Here is a 25,774-nt window from a genome sequence, read left to right as displayed (position 1 = left end):
TGGTCATGTCTACATCTGGGGGCTTCAGTCTAGAGCTCTAGAGCGGTCTGTATCACTCTGAGTGTGTTCTAAAAAATAAAGGAAGAGGTGCTGGGATGTGCTCAACAGTGGAACACTTGCCTCACGGAAAGACAGATCGGGAGTGGAGGCAGAAAGGAAGGAAATAAGAAAACAGGCTCATCCCCACTTAGATCTGCAATGTACTAGCAAACAAAGATATTAATCAGTTTTAGCCAGTAAGATAAAGAACTTATTAACTCTTCTTAGTTAAATAATATACTAAGCATAAAGGATGTTTGCTTTAGAAAACAATTACTAAAGCTGATTGAATTTTAGATTCAGCATCATATAGAATTTCTAATAAACTAGCTGGGTGGTGGTGGTACACACCTTTAATCCCAGCACTCAGCAAGAAAAGGTAGGCATCTCTGTTGAGTTCTAGGCCAGTCTGTTCTACAGAGCGAGTTCCAGAAAAGCCAGGGCTACACAGAGAAACCTTGTCTCGAAAAAACAAATAAGAGTATCTAATACTCCTAAGTTTTTCTTTAGTAGTTTAATTTATGCTTCACATTCTTGAGAAATAAGCCTTGCAGATTTTAAAGTAGTGCTTCTGACTTATTCTTTGGTTTTCTTTCTTTCTTCCTTTTCTTTCTTTCTTTCCTTTCCTTCCTTCCTTCCTTCCTTCCTTCCTTCCTTCCTTCCTTTCTTTCTTTGAGCTGAGGATCGAACCCAGGGCCTTGTGTTTTCTAGGCAAGAGCTCTACCACTGAGCTAAATCCCCAACCCCCTCCTTGGTTTTCTAAAGTGGACCACAGCAGGGCTGAGGACTTTAAATACAATGCAGACCAATCACAAAGGTAATTTTCTGGACTCACTAGTCCAGAAAACGAGCAAATGAGAAAAATCACAGGTGGTGGTGACAGCTGACATAGATTGTAGGTGCCCCAGTCAGGCCATAGCTGTCAGTCAGTGCAGAAAACTGCCGTCCCTGGGAACAGAAACCCAGTGTTAACTGAGCTCTGCATTTTCAGAGATGGTATGACGTTGTAACTTCTAATCTTAGCAATCTGTCAAGATAAAAAAAACATTCCTGTGTGCTGGCCTTAGCCAGTAAGCAGTGTGCTCTGTAGAATGAGCTGCTTTTGTGACTTAAGATACTGTAGACAAACTTCATATTTTATTTAAAACACATTTTTTTGAAAAAAAAATTGTTAGAGGCAAGTAATAGTTTTGTAAAAAAAACCTTTAATAGAAAAAAAAAAATAAAAACCCTTATAGGAAACAACTGATTACAGATGTTATAAATACAACTCCAACAATCTATACCTGAGATTAGAACTTACCATCATTTTTATTGGCGTTATATAAAACCTTTTTCCTCTTCTTTTTGTTCTTCTTTGCACACCACAGTTTTCCTGTTGATTAATTAAAAATAGTTATAAATACAGTATTTTTTCCTTAAAAATGCTATTTCAAACTGATCTAAGATTTAACATATACTGTTAACAGAACTGTTTTTCATTTGTCATTTTCTATTAATTACACAATGTAGACAGATGTCTAATATTTTCATCCTTTCTTACATCTAAAGATAATGAGTTTTGGCTGGGCAGTGGTGGCACACACCTTTAATCCCAGCACTGGGGAGGCAGAGGCAGGCGGATCTCTGTGAATTTGAGGCCAGCCTGCTCTACAGATCGAGTTCCAGGACAGGCACCAAAACTACTCAGAGAAACCCTGTCTCTGGGGGAAAAAAAAAGATGAGTTTTGCCTCTAATACTTCTTTAATGCATACTCCTTTAATGTATACTCCTTTAATGCATACTCCTTTCTTTCTTGACAATTCTAGTGTGTATATTTAACATAATTCCAGATGAAAACCCAGGAATCTTGCTTTTACTAATACCGAATATAAGTCTCTAACCTGATTTCTCTGGCTCCTTATCTTCTTCTATGGTTTGCTTCATGGCTTCCCTTTGCTGTTGAAAGCTTTTTCCTTAATAACACAAAGAGAAAGAACAGTGACACATTTAAGATAAAAGGATAAAAATACTTTTAATCAAAGAGAAAACATTAGAAGTAATTTTTCATACTGCCTTCCAAACCCTTCTGCCAACACAAGAATAATTCCAGCTAAGATATATAGCCCATAAATGTCCTTTAAAAAAAAGATGGCTGGGCAGCGGTGGCACACGCCTGTAATCCCAGCACTCGGGAGGCAGAGGCAGGTGGATCTCTGTGGGTTCGAGGCTAGCCTGGGCTACAGAGCCAGTCCAGGACAGGCTCCAAAGCTACAGAGAAACCCTGTCTCGAAAAACCAAAAACAAAAAAAAAAGAAAAAGAAAAAAAAGATTTATTTTTAATTGTGTGTGTGTGTGTGTGGGGGGGTGTGCAACGTGGATACTGGAGACCAAATCTGGGTCCTTTGAAAGAGCAGTATGCACTCTTAATTGCTGAGTCATCTTTCTGCCCCAAGCCTGCAAATGTTTAAGTTTTGACTCAGCTTATCAATCTAATCATATGTATTATTTATTTATCACATATTATAAAAAGATGAATAATTGACAAATATCAGAAAACCTAATAGTTGAACTTTAAATAAAGTTTCAATGAACATTACTATATATATAAAGTACCATGCTGGGACGGATAATGGTTCTCCTCACTGAGGATTATCTCAAATCAGACATATAATTCTAGACATTAACTTTTGAAGTAGTATGCAGCAGGCATTCTTTATTTTCTGCTTCCAAGACACCAGCAACATACATATTCAGTGGCACTTATTATTCATAATTTCTCCTGTTTTCATGTATGTATGTGTGATAATGATTTCATTTCTTCCTTTATTACCAATGATACAGATAAGTAGAAAAGATTTCAATGTAAGAGGTTTTCAAGATGACTAACCTTCATCTTCTCAGATCTCTGCTTTCAAGTAAATTAGAGTTGTGCCCTCTGTCCTTCAAATGCTTTCACTCACGTCTCTTACCTGGAACAAGTCCAGCCAGAGGCTGATTGTCTTCATCCCCCTCTCTATAGGCCTGCCACCAATTAGGATCTTCTTGACTGATCACATGAAGTATATCTCCTTTTTGAAAAGACAGACCTAACTCTCGACATGGAACATAAGGGTCATCTGAAGGGTCATAGTCAAAATGAGCTTTTACATGGATCTGAAACACAAAAAGGGTAAAAATAGAGTAAGAATAAATAAAATGGTAAAGTAAAATATCCAGCACAAATGTAACATGTGTTATAGCAGTGCACAGAAATTAACTAAAAGGGCATTTAGTTAAGTAACAATACTTTAGGGTAGGATTCACTTAAGCTCTTCTGTTGATATCTCTGTAGACTACAAAGACATAGGAGAGTATTCAAGTTGGGTTCTTGTTAACAGCTAACAAAGGGCAAGGTAAGCAGAATAGAAACAATTTGACCGTGAAAACAGTGGTCCTCAGTAAGGTATGCAGCTTCTAAAGCACCACTATGAGAAAAGCCAGATTAATCTCACCAGGTCCCATGAAGTGTTCATCTCCCCGGGGCTGTCATAGCTGGCGGGCTTCATGATTGGTGCAACTGTGCCTTAGTTACTTAGTGTTTCTTTTAAAAGTGCATATAACTAGCATGTTCCACACTGCTAAATTATCTAAATCAGGATGGTCAACTGGGAAAAAGAGCCTTACCATATTTGATCCACATATCTGCAATCCATTTATAGAAAATAAAATACAAAGAACTGTTTCTAGAAATGAGGACAATGTTTATGTTCATCATGGGGTGGACTACAAGTGAATAGTGGCTCAAGGGGATATAAGGTTGGGATTTTTGATGCAGATGACACTGTGGTTCTTTAATTGGGTGTTGTTTGCAAATACAGGAAAGATCCTTTGTCCAATTTGCAAGTGGGGTCTGTTTACCTAAGAGGGTTCCCCAGGGAACCGTCTATTCTTGATATGAAAACAGACATCTGATGTAATCATATGCTACACAGCTTATGTGTTTAGTATATTCAGAGACAGGCTAACTATCAATATTGGTAGACTATTTTAACTCTTCTACACTCAATGCCGACGAGGGACTATTCCTGGTCCCTCCCTCGTCTCCAATCGCACATCTAAGGAACCAAATTTCTGTTTCCACGGATTTACCTGTTTTGGGGTAGAATATAAATGAACCAGTAAAGGCCTTTTGACTGACATAATTTTTCCAAGTTCATCTTTGTTGTAGCATATACTCACACTTTAGCCCTTTTTTAATCAAATAACATCTCAGAGTACAAACTACACTATAATTTTCTGATGTTGCTGGTAGCTATTTTTAAGTTTCTGTTTTATTTTTTTTTTAATTTTTTTTGGCTCTTACAAATATTACTTGCATGAATATTCATGTGCAAGTTGTTCTATGAATATGTGTCCAATTATCTTCAATATATACTTAATAGCAATTATTGGGTTGTATAGTAATCAAGTCTATCATTTAATAGAGCTGAGTTAAATATTTAACATGCAACCATACACTGAATTGAGTTACATATATTTGTAAAAGTACCTTTCTCCTCAATGTTACTGAGCTAAAGTCAATCATAACTGTAAACATCAATATTAAGAATAACAAAAATTGAGACTGAAGTATGTTGTATATTTTACTTTTAAAAAGTTCAGAGTTTACTAAATTTTAAATGTTGATATTTTATACTTATTTTAATAAAATCACCCAATTTCTCTGTTTTTACTTGATCACTCTATATTCAGTGAAGTTTCTGATACAGAAAAGTAGAAATCAAAGAACAATAAATAATAAATATTTAAAAATTACTTACTACAGTTTCTTTAGCAGGAGGAGGCTTGATTTGTTGACTAGGAATCAGAACAAATGTCAAAGTACCATGCATATCAGACTGTAACAGAAAGGTTAAACTACTTTAGAAATCTTTTTTGTTTGTTTGTTTGTTTTTTTGAGACAGGGTTTCTCTGTGTAGCTTTGGTGCCTGTCCTGGACTAGCTCACAGAGATCCACCTGCCTCTGCCTCCCGAGTGCTGGGATTACAGGCGTGCGCCACCACCGCCCGGTTACTTTAGAAACCTTTATGAAAACCATTCTACTATCTTATGATTACACTCTCTAAACAGGATGATCCCGGTCCTACAGGAAAACATTTTCTATTCTCAGATGCTGTCTTTCCCAGACTTAGTCTTTCTGTTCTACTGTTTACTGTACAGACGGAGTTGTACAGCTAGGTTCATAATTACTGCTCAGTACAGAACTAGCGGTTTTCGGACATACCTAGCCTAGACAGCAATCATCACAAATTTTGGTGCTAACACAACAGGGAACAATGCTCAACCTAAGACATCCACCAATGAAATGGGCTACAAGTGACATCCAATGACATTTGCTCTACCAGAGCAATGGGCTGAAAATTGGTGGAAATAAAGATAGGGATATTTTCTAGCTTTTATAATAGATATCAGCAGGCAGTAGACATACTACTGTAACAACTGATGCTAAATAATTAAGAATATAAACACTGTTTGTCTCTGGGAGGACCGCTTGTAATCCCAGAACTTAGGAAGCCATGGGAGGAGAATCACCAAAAAGGTCAGTCTAGGCTACATAGTGAGTTTTACTTCAGCCTAGATTAGGAGTGATACCTTATCTCCAAAAAGAAAAATCATAATTTGTACTTCTGTACAATATGATCAAAACTTGTTCTCAAAAAGACAATTATTCTGAGTGTGGCAGCAAATGACTTTAATTTCAGTACTCAGGAGGTATGGGTAGGTGCATCTCTGTGAGTTCGAGGCCAGCCTAATCTATCTACATAGTTAGTTCCAGGACAGCCAGAATTTCATGAAATTGAAATAATGAAATGAAATGAATTGAAAAGAAAGAAAGAAAGAGAGAGAGAGAGGAGGCGGGGAGGAGGGAGAGAAAGAAAAAAAAAAGTAAAGAAAAAGATGGTTAATCAACTACAATCACTTGTAGCTCTTACAGAAAATCTGGGTTTGATTTCCAGCACCCATAGGATGGCTCACAACCATATGTAACTCTAGTTCCAGGGGATCTAATGCCTTTTCAGATGTTCTCAGATATCAGACATGTACATGGAGCCATACATACATAAAAACAAAACACTTATACACATAAAATAAATAAATCTTTAAAAAATTGTTTTTATAAAGGTAATTAGAAGTGAGTACATGATTATATACTAACACTGCCCAACAGAATTTGCTCAACAGAAATGTGCTGTGGCCATCTCTCAAGATGACAGCCATTAACTACACAATAAATCTTGGACAATTGTAGCTAGTGAGAATGAGAAACTGAATTTTAATTTAATTCACCAGGCACACACAGGGTGTACAGACACGCATAAAATAAAAACAAATCTTTAAAAAATAATAAGGAAAAATAAAATTGTTATAATAAAGTGCTAAGTAAATAAAAATAAACAAACCCAAACCCAAAAATACAAAGACAGAAACTGACAAATACTGTAAAGTTAAGCTAAAGACTATCTTATACTCAATTATTAAAAAAACTGTTCTGAAATAATCCTTCCTAAGTTTAATAACAAGACAGGTTTTCAAATGAATCAATTATTCTACAGTCTGAACATACCAACAAGTCAAAAACCTCATTGACATCTTTCCCCCGAATTTCAATGCCATTGATCTCCAGAACTTCATCGCCTTCATGTAAAAGTCCACTCTTCTCTGCGGCTCCTCCTTTCACTATCCGGCTGATGATGACAGAGTCCATTTCATTACGAACTGTGGCACCCTAAAAACATCCAACATCTAATTTAAACATAAAAATGTAATTTTTTGTTAAGCATTTCACTTTCAAATTCTATTTATTTAATCTAATAAAACTAGCCTTTATCTTGAGAATAAATTTACTCACATTGCTACAGTCATAACTAATTATACATGAAAGCAAAACATCCCCCCCCCAACATTTTCTGCTTCAGAAATACTTTATTCATTAAAATTCTGAAATCACACAGATTTCTGGAGCATATAATAACAGAAAAATGTACTCAATATTTAAAGACATAAAATGGTAATTGTTTTCTTCTGGACAGCTCACAAACCCCTGTAACTCCAAAACCAATTACTTTTCCTGGCATCTTCATGTACCTGCATGTATGTGGTACACATACATACATTCTAGCATATACGCATACACATAATGAATAATTTTCTTAAGAATTTACTTTAACATTGTCATAACTTTCCTTTTTACTCTCCTGGAAGGAACTAGGTACATAAACTGCTTATACATTCTTTTTAAAAAATATTTTTATTACTCTATTTGTGTGAGCACGCTCATTTGTGCATGCCCCAGAAGTCCTCAATCACTCTCATATTTGGGGACAAGGTCACTAAACCCAGAGCTGACTGATTTGACTAGGCTGGTGGCTAGGCTCCAGAGAAGTCTGCTTGTCTCTGAGAGAGTTGGGATAACAGACACATGCCATCATCTTGGCTCTCCACAGAGATACTGAGGTGCAACCTCCAGATCCTCATGCTTGGATATCAAGCATGTTCCAATTAAGCCATCTACCTAGCTCCCAGAGATTAGATTTTCTAGCTGTAGGTGTAAAGAGTAAGTTGGAAGAAAATTAGTTATCTCTTCTTGATGCTCAATAGATACTTTATAAGCTATTATTTTCACTATATCATGAATGAGAAAAGGTAATGAAATTTGTTTTTCAACCAATAAGGGTTTTGAGCAAGAGTGTATTAGAGCTGCAACAAATTAACTCACAAAGAGAAAACTCCAGGAACATAACAGGATCTTTAGCTGTGCACATATGAGACCTTGTTCTTTTTTTTTAATGTGGAGCTGAGGATCAAACCCAGGGCCATGCGCTTGCTAGGCAAGCGCTCTACCACTGAGCTAAATGCCCAACCCTTTATGAGACCTTTGTATACAAAAACATCTCAGGTCAGACTTGGGAACACTTACCAATGGAATATCACGAGCCTTTTCTATACGAACTATTTTTACAGTTTCTCCTCCATACTGGCCGATACTTTCATAAACTCTCTCATCTGTAATGGGCTCTAGCTGCATTTCCTGCTCAGCAACCTTATCATGGGCCAGTAACAGTGCCTGTTTCAAAGAAACCCACAGTATTTTAAGGAATACACAATTGTAGTAAGATTTAGTTCTCTCATATACATAGTATTATGACCAAGTCCTTAAAGGCTTAAAATGCCACAGATAATCATGCAAGGGATTTTTGCCCAGTTTTAAAATAAGCTATTTAAAAACATGATTTGGATATTTTACATATGAAAATGTATAACCCAACAACTTTGCAGCAAGGTTACAAACACAAATACTGGAAACATATACAATGTTCTGTGCTTTCTTTACCTGAATATGTGGAGCATTTAACAAAGCAGTTAATTCTTGTCCTTCCTTCTGATGGACTGGCTTTAAGACAGTTTGTACCTAAGAAATTTAAAAGAAAATTTTTTTTCTGATTCATAGGAATTAACAGCAGCATCTACGTAATGTAGTACTTTCATTTTTAAGTGAGAACCAAAAAGGCAAAAAGCACTTATAGTGAAGAAAAACAGTAAACAAATATATGAATAAAAAAACCCTTTCCCACAGATCTTTCAATTTTGTTAGGGGTAAAAATCACATTTTTGAAAGCATTCTCCAAATATGGTACTTACATCTACAAGTGAGCCATTTCAACAGTTTCTCCCAACACAGCATAGCATACACTAAGGATCTCATGACAGAATATCTGCTCACCAGTTAGTTACCATGCTACCTTAGAGATGGTAAAGCCTATGTGTTTTTCCAGACAGGGTTGCTCTATGTAGTTTTGGTGCCTATCCTGGATCTCACTCTATAGTCCAGGCTGGCCTCAAACTCACAGAGATCCGCCTGCCTCTGCCTCCCGAGTGCTGGGATTAACAGCATGCACCACCACTGCCTGGCTAAATCCTATGCTTTCAGAACTACATTAAAAATCTAAAAAGTTATAGACTTACAAGATAAAAGTACTGATGTTGGACAATGTGTTGTTAAGATAAAACCCCACTGTCATGATACATTTCTGAGGTTCCTACGTCTTAGGCAGGCTGACCTCCACCATGCGGGGCTCTTCAAAGACTGACTAGATGCCCTCAGTCTGTGTCTGCATTTGTACTGTCTTTCCTAACAATGCTAGATGATTTAACTTACCATAGGTGTTGTCTACTTTCCTGTACTTTGCAGAGAACCAGCTTCTAATGTAATGATTATCTATTCTTCCTACTAAGAAATTTAATTAGTCTTTCCTATTTCCTTGGTTTCTAGTTACTTGAACTAAAAATTAAGTCCACTTATTTGTAATTCAATCTTCTACCAATGGAAAATGTGGTAGGTATGTTTCTCTGTACATTACTTTCTCTCAAAGATTTATTGCATGCTCTTGCTGTTTATGCCTCTTTATTGCCTTTGTACCTCCAAACCCCACAGCCACTCCAAAATGGTACACTGTAACAATGTGGATTACAAACCAAAATTTTCACTGTTAGTGAAATTAGAAGAGTAATCAATGATTAGAGCAGGAATTCTATATCCTTTTCAGCTATTTTATTAGCAATTCTCCAATTAAACCTATCAGATGACAAGATGAGGACCAATTTTACCACAACAAGCATACCAAAGCTGTGAGAAAGAGCTGGAGAGGGGGCTCCACAGTTAAGAGCGCTTGCTGTTTTTGTAAAGGATTGGCATTTAATTCCCAGCACCCAAAGCAGGCAGCTCACAACCACCTGTAACTCCAGATCAAGGGGATCAGATGCCTTCCTCTGGTCCCTGTAAGCATCCACATATACATGTACATGTATGTACACACACACACACACACACCCCAAAATACTGTGATAGTGCTAGGTGTGATGGTGCATGTTTTATTCTCCTCACTCCCCAGGCAGGAGGATCCCTGTGAGTTCCAGGTAGGCCAGGGCTAACCAGTGAAATAATGCCTAACAAACAAACAAACAAACAAAGTACCTCAAGCTACTCTGTCCCCAGTTTTGGTACCTAGAAACTACAACACAGTGCTTTCCTTTTGAAACTTCATGAAAACTGCTAGAGTTAACTTAAAATTTATAATCCCTGACCAAAAAACCTTTTGACTGCTGGAGAAAGCAACTGAGAGAGAAAGACAGTTTTGAATTAATAATGCATCAAGACTTTATAAAGGCTACAAATCAACTCAATACTAATATTCTATGTGCAACACTCCCCCCACCCCCGTTTCTACTTTTAAGTCAGTTCCTAAACATTTCTGAAATTTTTCTTTAAAAACAAACAAAAAACACTAGGCTAGGCAGTAGTAGCACACACTTTTGATCCCAGCATTCAAGAAGCAGATCTCTGTGAGGGAGTTCGAGGCCAGCCTATTGTACAAAATGAGTTTCAGGACAGTCAAGACTGTTACACAGAGAAACTCTGTCTCGAAAAACTAAAAACAAAAACCAAAACAAACAAAAACCCAGAACTCTGATAAATACCCCTTTCTCTACCAGCAAGCCCAGATATTATCTTTTCTAGTGTCAGTACACATCATTAGCTGCATTACAAGGTTAAAGGAATTGAAGGACTATTCTTATATGTTACTGGCCCCTTCCCACCAGCCTATAATCAGAATATATTAAAACCTCAAAACTGCAAATCTTCTACAGTGAAAACATCTGACCAAATAGTAAAGACAGAGAAATGGCCAATAACTGTGCAAAAATAGTCAGCAATCATGATGGAAATGTAAATTAAAACAAGAAACCACCACACCACATATTTGAGGATCAGTAACCAGAAAGTTGGCAAGATGGTTCAGTGGGTAGGTAAAGACACTTTCCACCAACCTGACAACCCAAGTTCAATTCTCAGAATCCACATGGTGGAAGAGAAAATTGACTCCTCAAAGTTTTGCTCTGAACTCTACATTCACACTCCACAATAAACAAAAGAATGTAAAAATAAATTTAAAATGAGTCAGTAATAGGAAACAACCAATCTCTCTCAACAGGTTTAAGTGACTAAACACTGAGACAGCCACACAATAGAATACTACTCAGAAAACATTACGAACTACAAGGGCTGGGACTTGGGTGAGTGGTAGTGTGCCTACCACGTGTGAAGTGTTGGGTTCAACTTGATACATACACAAGAGATGAACCTCAAGATCACACTGAGCAGAGGACCTCAGACAACTGTCACGGTTTGATGAGGAATTACCCCACAGGCTCATGCTGTTGAACATGTGATCCTCAAGTGGGGGTGCTGTTTTGTGACGCAGTGGGCTGCTGATTGTTTCTGTGTGTATGTGTTATAGGTTATAGCCAGCTGTCCTACATTCCTTCTGCCACAATGAGCTACCTCAATGTTTCACCTTCCCAACCAGGGAAGCTATGTCTTCCCGAATCCTGAGAGCCCAAACATATCTATTGAAGCTGCTTCTTGTCAGGTACGTAGCACACTGACAAGAAAAATAACTAATGCAGACACACACACAAAAATACTGTCAATTTATTTGACATGTTCATAAATGGCAGATTAGTAAAGCAGGAAGCAGATCAGCTATGACAAAGGGACAAAAGAGTAGAAGAGGTGATTACTGTCTGTTCAGGGCCTTGGGCGAGCTCTGTGGATGGTGGATGTTTTAGTAACTTGCTGGCAGGTGGTAGATTGCACAGGTGTATACACAGACATTTACACTGAACCAACCACAAAACACCAATTTTTAATAAATGCAAACTGTATCTCAATAAAACTGGACATACACACAGCACCGAGGACATACAAGCACTCTATGTATACAGTTACTCCTCAGTATCGAACAGAATTAGTTACAGGAACTCTTGTTCCGTACCCAAATCCATAGTCACTTGAGTTTCTTCTACAAAAAGGCAGAGTATCTGCATGTAACTAACACACTTTTCCATCCATATACTTCAAATTTTTCCCCTAGTAATGATACCTAATATAATGTAGCAGTTGTGTAATATTGTGTAGGGAATAACAAGGAAAAAAAGTCTCTGTTCAGTACAGATTTAAATTATTTTAGCAAACTAGGCTGAATCTGAGGATGTACAGCCCAATAACATAGAGGGGCAATTACACATCCCTTTTGTTTGTTTTTGTACGGTGCTTTGGGACTGAATTCAGGGCCTCGCACATGCCAGGCAAGCACTCTAGCACAGAGCTCTATCCTCAGCCCTGGTGGATAACTCTACACCTACTTTTACTAAAATGAGATCATACTGTTCAAACTGAATAAGAATATTGCATAATTATTTTGATTTGATTTTCAATTATAAAACAGAAAACGACCACTGTCATCTTCACTGCTCTTTTCAGGCACTTACAGAATCAAGTCAAGAACCTTGGCATTAAGTATCCCCTGATTTTTGCCTTTTTCCCAGCCCTGGCATTACTCATGCCCTTAGTAGGGTCCATCATTAAACCACGGTTGCACCCATATGCCACACTGTCTTCCCACAATCCCTGTGCTCATGCTAACACACACACACACACACACATGCACGCATGCACGCACACGCACACGCACAGGCACACACGCACCAGTATTTCAAAATAAAAAAAAAAATCAAATTCTATTTCCTAATATGTTGACTTACATTTTACTCATAGATGTTTTTTGGATAAGCAAAAGTTTATTTCATGAAATTCAAGTTACCAATCTTTTTTTTAAAAAAAGCATAACCACCACAAAATTTGCTTATTAATGTCTAAGAATTAGGTTATCAGAGATTTAATGTGGATTTTAATATTTTCAATTTTTCATAGTCTTTATTACTTATCACTTAGTAGTAAATGTTAACTGAGGTTTTGTTCACACTCTTTATGAAATGGTAGGGATGGAATCCAGGGCCCTCTATCACTGAGTGCCATCTCCAGCCCTTCAATGATACATACATAAATATTTCATTTTTAATATATTTATTTCCTCCGTGTGTGTGCATATGTGGGTACATACATGCGATGGCATGCATGTGATTAGAGGCCAAATTGTAGGAGTTGAATCTTTCTTTCAACCATGTTTGTTCCAGAGATCAAACTCAGGATATTAGGCTTGGTGGAAAGAGCCATTTCACCAGCCCTTAACTTACATTTTCAGTTATTGAAAACAAAGACTACTACTACTTTGTTGTTGTTTGGTTTTTGTTTTTTGAGACAAGGTTTCTCTGTGTAGCCCTGGCTGTCCCAGAACTCACTCTGTAGACCAGGCTGTTCTTGAAATCAAGAGATCCACCTGCCTCTACCTCCCAAGTGCTGGGATTAAAGGCGTGCACCACCATGCCCGGCCCCAAAGAACACTTCTTAATGTTTCACTAAATTTGTTGTGACTTTTTCAATGATATCACATTTCCATTTAAAATGACATAACTAGGGACTGGAGGATGGCTCAGAGGTCAACAGCACTTGTTGCTCTTGGAGGGACAATAGTCTGGTTCCCAGCACCATGTCAGATAGCTCACACCCCTTCAACTCCAGCTCCATGGACTAACTCTTCTGACCTTCATGAGTGCCTGCAAACATACATGTGTGCACACACAAATACACATAAATAAAAGTAAAAAAAAATAATCTTTAAAAAAAGACACAACTAAGAAGCATGAGGTTATCTCTTGTAGATGCACATGTACTTTTGGTTTAGAGACAGTTTGACTCTGTATAACTAACTCCAGGCTGGTCTCATATTAACTACATAGTTGATTCCTGGCTTTGAATTCACTGTGATTACAGTGTGTATTGTTGTTCTCAGAAAACGTCTTTTATTTATTTTACTTTATTATTATATTGTGGTGCTGGAGATTTTATACAAAGTTTTGAATGTGCTACACAAATATTTTACCAATGAGCTACATCCTCAGCCAAATTTCTTCTAAATGCTACATATTAAAACTGGTGAATTCTGCCTGGTGGTGATGGTGCACGCCTTTAATCCCAGGACTCAGAAGGCAGAGGCAGGTGGATTTCTGAGTTCAAGGCCAGCTAGAACAAAGTCATGCTATTTCAATCTTTTGTTTGTTTTGTTTTGTTGAGACAAAGTTTCTCTGTGTAGCTCTGGCTCTTCTGGAACTCACTCTGTAGACAAGGCTGGCCTCAAACTCAGAGAGCTGCCAGTTTCTGCCTTCTGAGTGCTGGGTTTAAAGGTGTGTGACACCACGAACAGCTTGATCTGTTTTTTAAAAAAGTAATTTTCAGGGAAGACATTTCAGTTAAAAGGAATAGAAGTGGTATTTTTAAATTCACAACAACAACAACTGCATTTCCTGTGATGCTAGCAATTGGACCTCGGCCTCATATACGGTAGACAGCTGTCAGAACACCAAGCTACGCCTGGTGCTCAACAATTCCGTCAATGAAAAGGACACCACACAACCAATTTCAACAGTAAAAGCAAGTTCAAGGAATAGGATCCATTAGGCCTTTGACACTCTGATAGATGGCCAGTTTTCTTCTTTCTAGAACAGGTCCATGTGTCTCTCTCCCCTGGGAACAGCAGACCTCTCTATCACACTGCATGTGAAGTTTTGCCATCTTAGGCATTTCAACAAGGAAAACATCTCCGTTAGGGACACTATGCTCATATTTAAAGTCTCTCCTAACCTAACGTGTAGTCTGTAGCTCTTAGAAATTGTACTTGCGTTCTTTATATACTTTGGAGATCAGTCCTCTGTCAGATGTGGATTGGTAAAGGTCTTTTCCCATTCTGTAGGCTGTCTTTTTGTCTTATTGACCGTGTCTTTTGCCCTGCAAAAGCTTCTCAGTTTCAAGAGGTCCCATTGATTGATTGTTTCTCTCAGTGTCTGTGCTACTGGTGTTATATTTAGGAAGTGATCTCTTATGCCATTGTGTTCAAGAGTACTTCCTACTTTCTCTTCTATTAAGTTTAGTGTAACTGGATTTATGTTGAGGTCTTTGATCCACTTGGACTTGAGTTTTGTGCATGGTGACAGATATGGATCTATTTGTAATCTTTTACATATTGACATCCAGTTATGCTAGCACCATTTTTGAAAATACTTTCTTTTGTCCATTGTATAGTTTTGGCTTCTTTGTGAAAAATCAGGTGTTCATATGAGCGTGGATTAATGTCAGGGTCTTCAATTTGATTCCATTGGGCTGTATGTCAGTTTTTATACCAGTACCAAGCTGTTTTTAGTACTATAGCTTTATAGTAGAGCTTGAGGTCAGGGATGGTGATGCCTACAGAGGTTGCTTTATTATACAGAATTCTTTTAGCTATCCTGGGTCTTTTGTTTTTCCATATGAAGTTGAGTATTTTTCTTTCCAAGTCTGTGAAGAATTGTGTTGGGATTTTGATGGGCATTGCATTGAATCTGTAGATTGCTTTTGGTAAGATTACCATTTTTACTATGTTAATCCTACCTATCCATGAGCATGGGAGATCCTTCCATTTTCTGATATCTTCTCCAATTTCTTTCTTTAGAGATTTAAAGTTCTTATCAAAAAGGTCCTTCACTTGTTTAGTATTATCCCAAGGTATTTTATATTATTTGTGGATATTGTAAAGGATGATGTATATCAAAATACTGAACAATCCAATTAAAAAATGGGCTAAAGAGCTAAACAGAGAATTCTCAAAAGAAGAATCACAAATGGCTGAAAGACATTTAAAGAAATGCTCAACATCCTTAATCATCAGAGAAATGCAAATCAAAACGACTCTGAGATACCACCTTACACCTGTCAGAATGGCTATGATCAAAAACACTAATGACAGTCAATGTTGGAGAGGATACTGAGCAAAGGGAACACTCCTCCACGGTTGGTGGGAGTGCAAACTTGTTCAACCACTGTGGAAGTCAGTATGGTGGTTTCTCAGAAAATTGGGAATAGATCTACCTCAAGACCCAGCCATACCACTCTTGGGCATATATCCAAGGAATGCTCAATCATACCACAAAGATATATGCTCAACTATGTTCATAGCTGCACTATTTGTAATAGCCAGAACCTGGAAACAACCTAGATGCCCGTCAACTGAAGAACGGATTAAGAAAACGTGGTACATATACACAATGGAGTACTAGTCAGCAGAGGAAAACAATGACATCATGAAATTTGCAGGCAAATGGATGGAACTAGAAAATATCATCCTGAGTGAGGTAACCCAAACCCAAAGGGACAAACATGGTATGTGCTTACTCATAAGTGGATTCTAGATATAAAGCAAAGAACAATCAGATGGCAACCCACAGAACTGGGGAGGCTACATAGCAGGGGTACCATAGGATGACTGTGGCTTATAATAAATTTTGGGTTTACTCAATTACTGGGCAAGCCTCAATGAAACATTTCACTATTAGGATAAGAATTTATACTGTATCAATCTGATAATAGAAAAATAAATAAATTAATAACTTTAAAAAAAAAAGAAATTGTACTTGCTCCCAGTCCCTTTTCTGTATTTTATGTGGACTCAAAGTACATTTATTCAATGTTTTTAGAATTATTTTTTGTAAGGTTAAAATAACTTGAAATTCTGTAATAATGACAGAATGTATACTGTCCCGAAATCAGAGCTTATTCGTAATGCTTTAAAACCTTCAATGTGAAAGATGCTTGGGGACATATTAAACATTGAACATCAACTAGCATTTGAACCTAGAATTTAAAAGCAATATGTTAACAAAAGAAACTGGATAACATGGGCTGGAGAGATGGTCAGTGATCAGAGCAGGGGCTCCTCTTCCGGGGGACTTGGGTTTAATTGCCAGCACCCAGATGGCAGCTAACAACTGCCTGTAACTTTAATCCCAGGGGGCCAGACACCTTCTTCTGGCCTCTATGGGCACTGCATTCATGGGATGCACAGACATACATGCTGGTGAAACATAGCAACATATAAAATAAATAATAAAAATTAATAAATTAATAATCTGCAACATTTATACTATTTTCATAAGAAAAATCTCCCAATTATCAGCAATGTATCTTCAAGAGTTAATATTTATAATCCCTGATTATTAGGGATTATTTTATCTGAGTTAATAATATATAATAAATGGTTAAATAAAACTATACTAAATGCATTAAAGTTGAAACATTTGCTACCATCTATACTTATTTTATGTATAAAATTAACACTTCCTGATCAGTATAACTAGGTAATAAATACTTTCAGAACATAATGCATGCAGCAATTTTTTCTCATTTCCCATTGCAGTATCTTAGCAGGTGACCACTATCAATTACCTCAGACAATAATCACATCAGCCTTGCCAACAGTCTGCCTCATTGTGACTAATCACTACCCTGTGGATGTCAACAAGATGTTTAGACACGTACCTCTTGTACAAGGTCTTGTACATTGGCGATAAGAGGAAATGGAGGACTGGCCTTGTTCATGTGCACTGTGACAGCATTGTGTATCTTGAACGCATTCTGAAAGTCTTTGTTTTGTACAAGTTGTAAAAGCAGTGAAATATCCTCCTGGCTCTGAGAATCAACCAAAGTGTGTTGGATATGTTTAAGTGAAGAAAATAAGTCTTCAACTTCTAGTAGGAAAAGGAAAGTTGTCCCAAAATTAATTGTTTTGGTTTAAATTCAACACATGTTTTAAGATAAAATTCCTTGAACCAGTAAAACTTTGTCTTTAGGATAAAAATAGTTTGCATAGTTTTAAGTGTCAATCATTGTTATTTTAATAACACTACATAAAACTGTTAAAGTATAAAACATATTAACTTGCATTTTAAGAAAGCATTTTAATTGGAAAAATACATTCTTACTATAAAATAAAGGAATACAATATCAAAGCTAAAAATATCAATAATCCCACTATCTAGAAACACTTCACCTCTTAGCATAACAGTACACCGTAACTGCTTTCCCACATCACTATTTTTAAAAGAACATTACAAGTAATGGGTGCATCATATTTTACATGGCTAAAGCACAACTTATAATAATTACATTAAAGTCCAACGTTTAGGATACTTCCATTTTAACTATCATAAGCAATAAGAAGTATTTCAGTATAAAAAAAAATCATTGCTGCACATAAATTTGCTGTTAGGATGATTTCTAGAAACCATTACTGGAAAGATGGCTCAGTGGTTAAGAGCACTCATTGGCTGCTCTTCCTGAGGACCCAGATTTGATCCTCAAGAACCCACGTTGCAGCTCACAACTGTAACTCAAGTTCCAGAGGATCCAACACTATTTGGGCCTTTGAAGACACCAGGTTTGTAGATGGTGTACAGACATACACACAGGCAAAATATCCATACATACAAAACAAATAAATGAAAAAAAATTTAATTTCCTAAAAATAGAACTTTTACTTAAGATTCTCACTTTTTTTTTTTTTTTTTTGAGCTGAGGATCGAACCCAGGGCCTTAAGCTTGCTAGGCGAGCGCTCTACCACTGAGCTAAAGCCCCAACCCTGATTCTCACATTTTAAAAGCCTGTTAGTGGTGGCCCATGCCTTTAATCCCAGCATCTGGGAGTGGTGGGTCTTTGTGAATTAGAGGCCAGCCTAGTCTACAAAGTGAGTTTCAGGACAGCTAGGACTATTACACAGAGAAACCCTGTCTTGAAAACAAACAAACAAACAAAAATCAAATTCATCTTAATGAGTTTTTGCTAATTTATATTACATTAGTAATGTCATTACCAATATCCAATATTCTTTGCAAAACTGATGTAATAGGGCGAATGAAGTGTATTCACATTACCAACACCTTAGGGTTCCTACTGCTGTGGTAACACTATGACCAACAGCCTCTTGTGGAGGACAGGGTTTATTTCATCTCACGCTTCCAGGGAACAGTTTGTCCCTGAGCGAGGGCAGGGCAGGAACCTGAAGGGAGGGACTGAGGCAGAGGTCACGGAGGAACACTGCTTATTGGCTTGCTCCCTCTGCCTTGCTCAGCCTGCTTTCTTACACCCTCCAGGACCAACAGCACTGCAGTGGCACCACCCAAAGGGGGCTGGGCCCCCCCCCACATAAATCACCACTTAGAAAATGCCCCACAGACTTGCCTCCAGGCCAGTCTTATGGGGTGGGCTATTCTCTCAATGTGGTTCCCTCCTCTCAGATAACTAGCTTGCACCAAGTTGACAAAACAAAACAAACTAGCCATTACAAACAACTACTTTGTTGTCTACAAAAGTAATGAATGTGTGTGTCTCCTAAAATGTGAAAGTTTCTAGTCTGTGTGTGTTTTTTGTGCCTACTGGTATACACACACAGCACACTCATTTTTCCAGTTATTGACCTGGCCCAAATGCATATGAACCATTAGTAGTTTCTCCCCTGTTCCCCAATATGGTTGTGTGTTGTGGGGGGGTATTAAAGTGAAAATGCTTTAAAAATCTTTATTTTCAAAATTACTCACAATCTTTAGCATATAGTCCATTATCTTTTTTCTTATTTTTCTAAAATGAAAAATCCCTTTGTAATTTTGACAAAAATTAAGTTTGTAAATGAATCTGGCAAAAACATATAGTGGATACTGTTACATACAGTAACATGGGGAAATGCCTTAACTCTTATTAGTTCTGAAGAGAAATTACCAACTTTCATTCCTTCATTTTATGTGGCACCATTTTAATAGCAGTTAAATTTTAAAAATTTACACTTAATTTTGTGTGTATTTGTGTGTGCAATGCATGTGTGTGGAGGTCAGAGGGCAACTTGCAGGCATCAATTCTTGCCTTCCAATGTGTGGGTTGAACTCAGGCTGTCAGACTTGGTGGGAAGTACCTTCACCACTGAGTTAAACTTTAGACAGGCTCTAAAAGCACTTCAGTTGATTCCTGGAGTTTCTTATCTTTCCCTCTCAAATCAAAAGAGCCCTAGTGGCCCTTGTTTTTTGGTGGGTGTGTGTGTGTGTGTGTGTGTGTGTGTGTGTGTGTGCGTGCGCGCGCGCGCGCGCGCATACAAACCCCTCATTAAGTACACAGGACAATGAGAAATTACATGGTTATCAACATTTTAAAACGATTCAAAACTGGAAAAACTACTCAAAACTGGAAAAACTACAACAACCTAGGAAATTGTTCCAGAGTTTGGAAGGAACACTTGATGAGAGCCAGAGCTTAGGCACAAACTATTATTATGTTTACAAGAGTAGATAAGAATATGGAATTTAAGATTCTACCAAATTCTAAGAGGTGACAATATTAATAACTTTCAAGTATCTTCAGAGCAATACAGGAAAACATTTAAGTAACTTAAAAGAAAAAATACGAAATCTACAAAGCAGTTAAGGTAATTGTCCACAATCTTAAGGGAACTACAGATACTTCGCAAAGTGGAGGGAGTCTTATTAAAAATGTTAATAACTTAACTGTTAAAAGCAGCTCAGGGAGTTTGTCTGGGAAATGAGACAAGTGAGGAGCCTGGGGCCTCACTGCTGACTGAAACCAATAAGCAACCTATTGCAGAAGGGAACTGCTTCTCGGGGTCTCTGCAACTCCAGGGAGAATGAAATTATTTTAAGACAAAAAGATGTTAGAAAATCTCTCCTGTACACTAAACCTACTTAAAAATGACATACTAATAATATTTTTTTAAATTATCTATATTCTCACCTATTTGTCATAATTACTGGCATTACTTCATACTATATAGCTTTTCCAGGTTGTTTTTTTTTAAGGCAGATCTAACCATATAGTGACACTGTTAATTTTTATAACTGTAATACTAATTATTCATTAGAATAAATCCCTAGGGTAAGCTTACTGAGAGTAGAAACTTAGGACTTCTATACACATTGCCAAACTGCCTCCCAGATCTGTGCCAACTTCTACTGCCCTAAGCAACGGCTGTGAGTCTCTGCTCTCAAACAAATTAAGGACTGCTGATCTTTGTTCTTTGGTGAACGTATTTCTGTAAGACATGACCGTTTGCATTTCTTTTTTTCCATGAATTTATCCTTAATAACTAGAATTTCACTGATATATTGATATTCCTCATTTTTCCAGTGGAACATAATGAATGTAATTTCACTGCTATATTAAAATAATAGCTTTTAGTCCAAAGTATCTATCAAAATAACTGAAGAGGAAGGTGAGGAGATGGCCCACAGTAGGCAGTGTTTGCTGCTCAAGTTCTGGTCACCAGCACCCACTGCTCATGGCAGCCCTGTGGAGTGGAGGCAAGGTGCCCGGGGCAAACCGGCTGCCTTGACTAGTTGACTTGGCAGGCTCCGGGTTTAGTCAGAAACCCTGCCTCAGGAAAACGAAGTGGAGAGCAACTGAAGATGACAATGGATGGCAATCTCTGGCTTCCACACAATGTACACATGTACTATGTACATGCACAATATGAACACACATATACACATCTGCCCTCCTCTGCTCACCCCCCCCAAAAAAAAATCACTGAAGAAATTTAAGAGTTGTATATCTAAGATTTCTACCACAAATACAATTCCAATTTCAGTGTCTCTAGTGATATTATTAAGTTGGCTATAATCTTCTGAATTAGAACCACTGACTTAAGGTATTCAGATTCAGTTATCACAATAAGAAATTACGTATTTGGGACTATTATTCATACCTATTTTCTCAATTACTATGAGTTTCTTTATTTTTAAAAAAATAATGTATTTGGCCAGGTGGTGGGTAGCACACGCCTTTAATCCCAACAATTGGGAGATAGAAGCAGGCTGATCTCTGAGTTCGAGGCCAGCCTGGTCTACAGAGTGAGATCCAGGACAGGCACCAAAACTATACAGAGAAACCCTGTCTTGAAAATAAAAAAAAAAAAAGTATTAATTTTTATTTAATGTGTTTTATGTTGTGGGTGTTTTGCCTGCATATATGTCTATATACCATGTGTGTACCTGATGCTTTTGGAAGCTAGAAGAGGGCATTTGATTACCTGGAAATGGAGTTACAGACTGTTGCGGGACACTGTGTGGGTGCTTGGAATTGAATCTGGGTCCTCTGGACTGGCAAAAAGTGCTCTTAACTGCTGAGCCATCTCTCCAGCCTCTACTATGAGTTTCTTATGTTTGCTTTGTTATTCTACTTCCTTCTTGGCAATTATCTGTCACCTTTATTCTTACTTTCAAATTTAAAATAAAACATGGAAATAATTTTTTCAAGTATATCAGACAGTGTAGTCATAAGCCAGGAAAGCCAACTGAGAAAGTAGGAGGTGGTACCTAGACTAGGGATGCTAACTGATAGAGAATGCTTGAGACCAGCACCATTACTTTGGAAGATTAGCAGAGTTAAGATACTGTTCAGAGGCCAGGCATGATGGTGCACGCCTTTAGTCTAAGTACTCCAGAGGCCAAAGGGCAAGTAGATCTCTGTGAGTGTGAGGCCAGCCTGCTATACAAAGTACATTCCAGAACATCTAGAGCTACATAATAGAGACCCTGTCCAAAAAACGAATAAACAAGATACTGTTCAGACAGTAAATAGGAAATTTGAAGCAATCAGTAGGCTTTTTCTGTTGATAGGATCTGAAATAAGGAATACAGGTTCCAAAGAAAGGTCATATCTAGCCAATCTGCCCACCTTGATTTCTAAAGCTGTTAAGACCATGTGGCAATTTCTAACTCAGAGGGGGAAAAACTACTTACTCTAGAGCTGCCTTCACTCAGGGTGCTTGAGAACAAGGTAAGATCACCGGTACAGGCAGCCAGAGAATAATAATGATACAGCTGAAACTTAAAAGACTCAGGACACTGAAGGTATGCACATTCAAGGATAAAAGTAGGGGCTAGAGAGATGGCTTCATGGTTAAAAGTATCTGCTGCTCTTCCAGGACCTGGAGTCAATTCCACATGGCAGGTCACAACCATCTGCAAGTCCAGTTCCAGGTGACCAGATGCCCTCTTCTGGCCTCTATGGGAACCAGGCACACAAGTGGTGCACAGACATATACAAAGGCAAAATACCCATACATAAAATAATAAGTTAAAAAGATGAAAGCAACTAGTGAGAAAACATTAAAACTACACTAATTCTAGAAATGCCTATAAATTTCACCTATATGTAAGACTAATTTAAACTTGTTCCAAGGAATGTTCTTTTTTTTTTTTATAATGGCTTCTTTTTTTTTTTCTTAAGGTTTTTTTTTTTTTTTAAAGATTTATGTATTTATTACGTATACAGTGTCCTGCCTGCATGCATGCCTACAGGTCAGAAGAGGGCGCCAGATCTCATTACAGATGGTTGTGGGCCACCATGTGGTTGCTGGGAACCGAACTCAGGACCTCAGGAAGAGCAAGCAGCCAGTGCTCCAACCTCTGAGCCATCTCTCGAGCCCCCAAGGAGCATTCTTTAAACCAATACTCAAGTCTATCAAGACCTATTCATGTTTGCTTCTGTTTTTTTTTTTCTTTAATTAGTAAAAATTTTTCACCAAAATTCCAAATGTCACCAAACTAAACTGAGATCACTTATACTGAAGCTCAGCTTTTATAATTAGGTATTACCATTACTGACTAAAACACTATGAATATTTGGCTGAATTACATACAGTTATTGCCCTTCCTGAATCGTAAAATATAGCATATATTTCATGTATTGCTTCATTTAATCTTCATTAAAATCTTGATAAATACTTCCCTCTGTGTTTCTGTTTATTCATTTTTTGAAATGGTCTTGTGGAGCCCAGTGTAGTGGTTTGAATAGGAAAGGCCACCAAAGACTCATGTGTTTAAATGCTTGGTCCATAGGAAGTGGCACTATTAGGAGGTATGACCTTGTTGGAAGAAGTATGTCAGTAAGAGGTGGGCTTTGAGGTCTAGAAGCTCAAGCCATTCACGTCCTGTTGTCTGCTGATCCAGATGTAGAACTCTCAGCTCCTTCTCCAGGACCATGTGTCTGTCTGCACACTGCTATGCTTCTCACTATAACTGTATGTTTTCTTTATAAGAACCATCATGGTCTTAGTGTCTCTTCACAGCAATAGAAACCTTAGTGAAGACACCCAGGCTGGCTGGAATCTACTAAGAAACAGAGGAAAACCATGAGGTCTTGATCCTTCTATCTCCATCTCCTGAATGCTGGTAGGTGGGCACCATCTTGCTTGTTTTTTTTCAGCAAGGCTGGGGAATAGTACACAGGGTTTCATCCATGCTAGACAGTCTACCAACTGATCTTTATTCCCAGACCCTGAGGAACTTTTCCAAATTAAACAAAGACCAACAAGGAATGAACACTTGGGGCTGGAGAGATGGCTCAGAGGTTAGAAGCACTGACTGCTCTTCCAGAGGTCTTGAGTTCAATTCCCACCAACCACATGGTGGCTCACAACCATCTGTAATGAGATCTGGCGCCCTCTTCTGGCCTGCAGTCATACATGCTGTATACATAATAAATAAATCTTTTAAAAAAAGATACTGAAAAACAAAAACAAAAATCAAACACTTAAGACACATCAAATTTATACAGGTGGAGAAAAATGACAGATTAGACTAATGCCATACATAAATGGCATCAGAATGAGGGTCCATTGCCAACTTCTAACCGGAGGCAGGGTGAAGCTGGGGTCCAGGGCTTGAGGGTATGTACAGTATTACTTACTTGTTTCAGAAAGGCTCCTTTGAGCTGTGGTTTCTGCCCAGTTCAGCAACACATACTGTTTTTACTTGGATTTAAAGGAATGCATGTGTTATGGCTGTATCACTCACTGCCTATTCATAGGAGATGCTTCCTACAGTTAATTGTCTTGTGTAAGCTCGCCTTCCAATTCACCCTCCAAATGCTACTTTTACAATACTGCTGCATGTTATTTTCTGATAATTTAGATAAGAATCTTATTTTTAAATATTTTCTCAGAGTATTCTGTTTAACATCATAATAGTAGGAAGACTATGGGGGCAGTTATACAAAGTAAGCCAGAGCTGCAAGTTTTCTGACTAACAAGGCTAAATGCCTTTTTGAGAAATGTAAAGGATTTCTGATAGCAGTGCACTGCTACTAGTAACCAAGACATACAGCACAGTCAACAGCTAGGACTGAAAGATAAATCCCACAGCAGTTTTCATGACTGAATTAACTGGGAAAGCTTGCTGTGGCGTTCTTAGGAAGAAAGCTGCACCATATGTAGTTGCAGCACTTTACAGAAAATGTGAAATACCAAATAACATAAGCCCTCTAATTGAAACTAGTATAAATAAGTTGGTCACTTTAAAGGACATCTAAATTATGTGTGCTGCATTTGCTCACAATAATTTTATCACATAGAAAGTAATAAACAAGCCGGGCGGTGGTGGCACACACCTTTAATTCCAGCACTCGGGAGGCAGAGCCAGGCCGGATCTCTGTGAGTTCAAGGCCAGCCTGGTCTACAAAGCGAGTTCCAGGAAAGGTGCAAAGCTACACAGAGAAACCCTGTCTCGAAAAACAACAACAACAAAACAAAACAAAGTAATAAACATGTACAACATTAGCCTTAAAATATGATGAATAAAATTATACTGCTTTCTCATTTTTTTTAAACTAATGAACATGAGAAACTGTTTTTTGTTGTTTTTGTTTTTGTTTTGTTTTTCGAGATAGGGCTTCTCTGTGTAGCCCTGGCTGTCCTGGACCTCACTCTGTAGACCAGGCTGGCCTTGAACTCACAGAGATTCTCCTGCCTCTGTCTCCCGAGTGCTGAGATTAAAGGCATGTGCCACCACCACCTAGCAAGAGTTTTATCTCTGAAATTAAGAGTAATGTCATAATGAATAATAATAACAGCAACATTAACTCTGATAGTTTTGATGGTTCTCAATCA

General features: G+C 37.8%; 1 protein-coding gene across 2 annotated transcripts in view; it reads right to left on the bottom strand.

Annotated features, from left to right (window-relative positions):
* Mpp5 (membrane palmitoylated protein 5) overlaps positions 1-25,774 on the bottom strand; it is a 94,972-nt gene that overhangs the window by 10,107 nt on the left and 59,091 nt on the right. For both annotated transcript variants that reach the window (XM_036205819.1, XM_036205820.1), the window contains exons 4-11: positions 17,367-17,575; positions 8,394-8,471; positions 7,980-8,126; positions 6,627-6,788; positions 4,822-4,899; positions 2,992-3,175; positions 1,924-1,995; positions 1,343-1,414 (exon numbers count right to left, since the gene is read on the bottom strand). In XM_036205819.1, coding sequence (XP_036061712.1) covers positions 1,343-1,414; positions 1,924-1,995; positions 2,992-3,175; positions 4,822-4,899; positions 6,627-6,788; positions 7,980-8,126; positions 8,394-8,471; positions 17,367-17,575 — 1,002 coding nt within the window. The remainder of the gene's footprint in view (positions 1-1,342; positions 1,415-1,923; positions 1,996-2,991; positions 3,176-4,821; positions 4,900-6,626; positions 6,789-7,979; positions 8,127-8,393; positions 8,472-17,366; positions 17,576-25,774) is intronic.

Source organism: Onychomys torridus, chromosome 14 (assembly GCF_903995425.1).
Source record: "Onychomys torridus chromosome 14, mOncTor1.1, whole genome shotgun sequence".
NCBI classification, from domain to species: Eukaryota; Metazoa; Chordata; class Mammalia; order Rodentia; family Cricetidae; genus Onychomys; species Onychomys torridus.
Note: the sequence above shows the minus strand (reverse complement) of the source record. Positions and strands in the feature narration are given on the sequence as shown.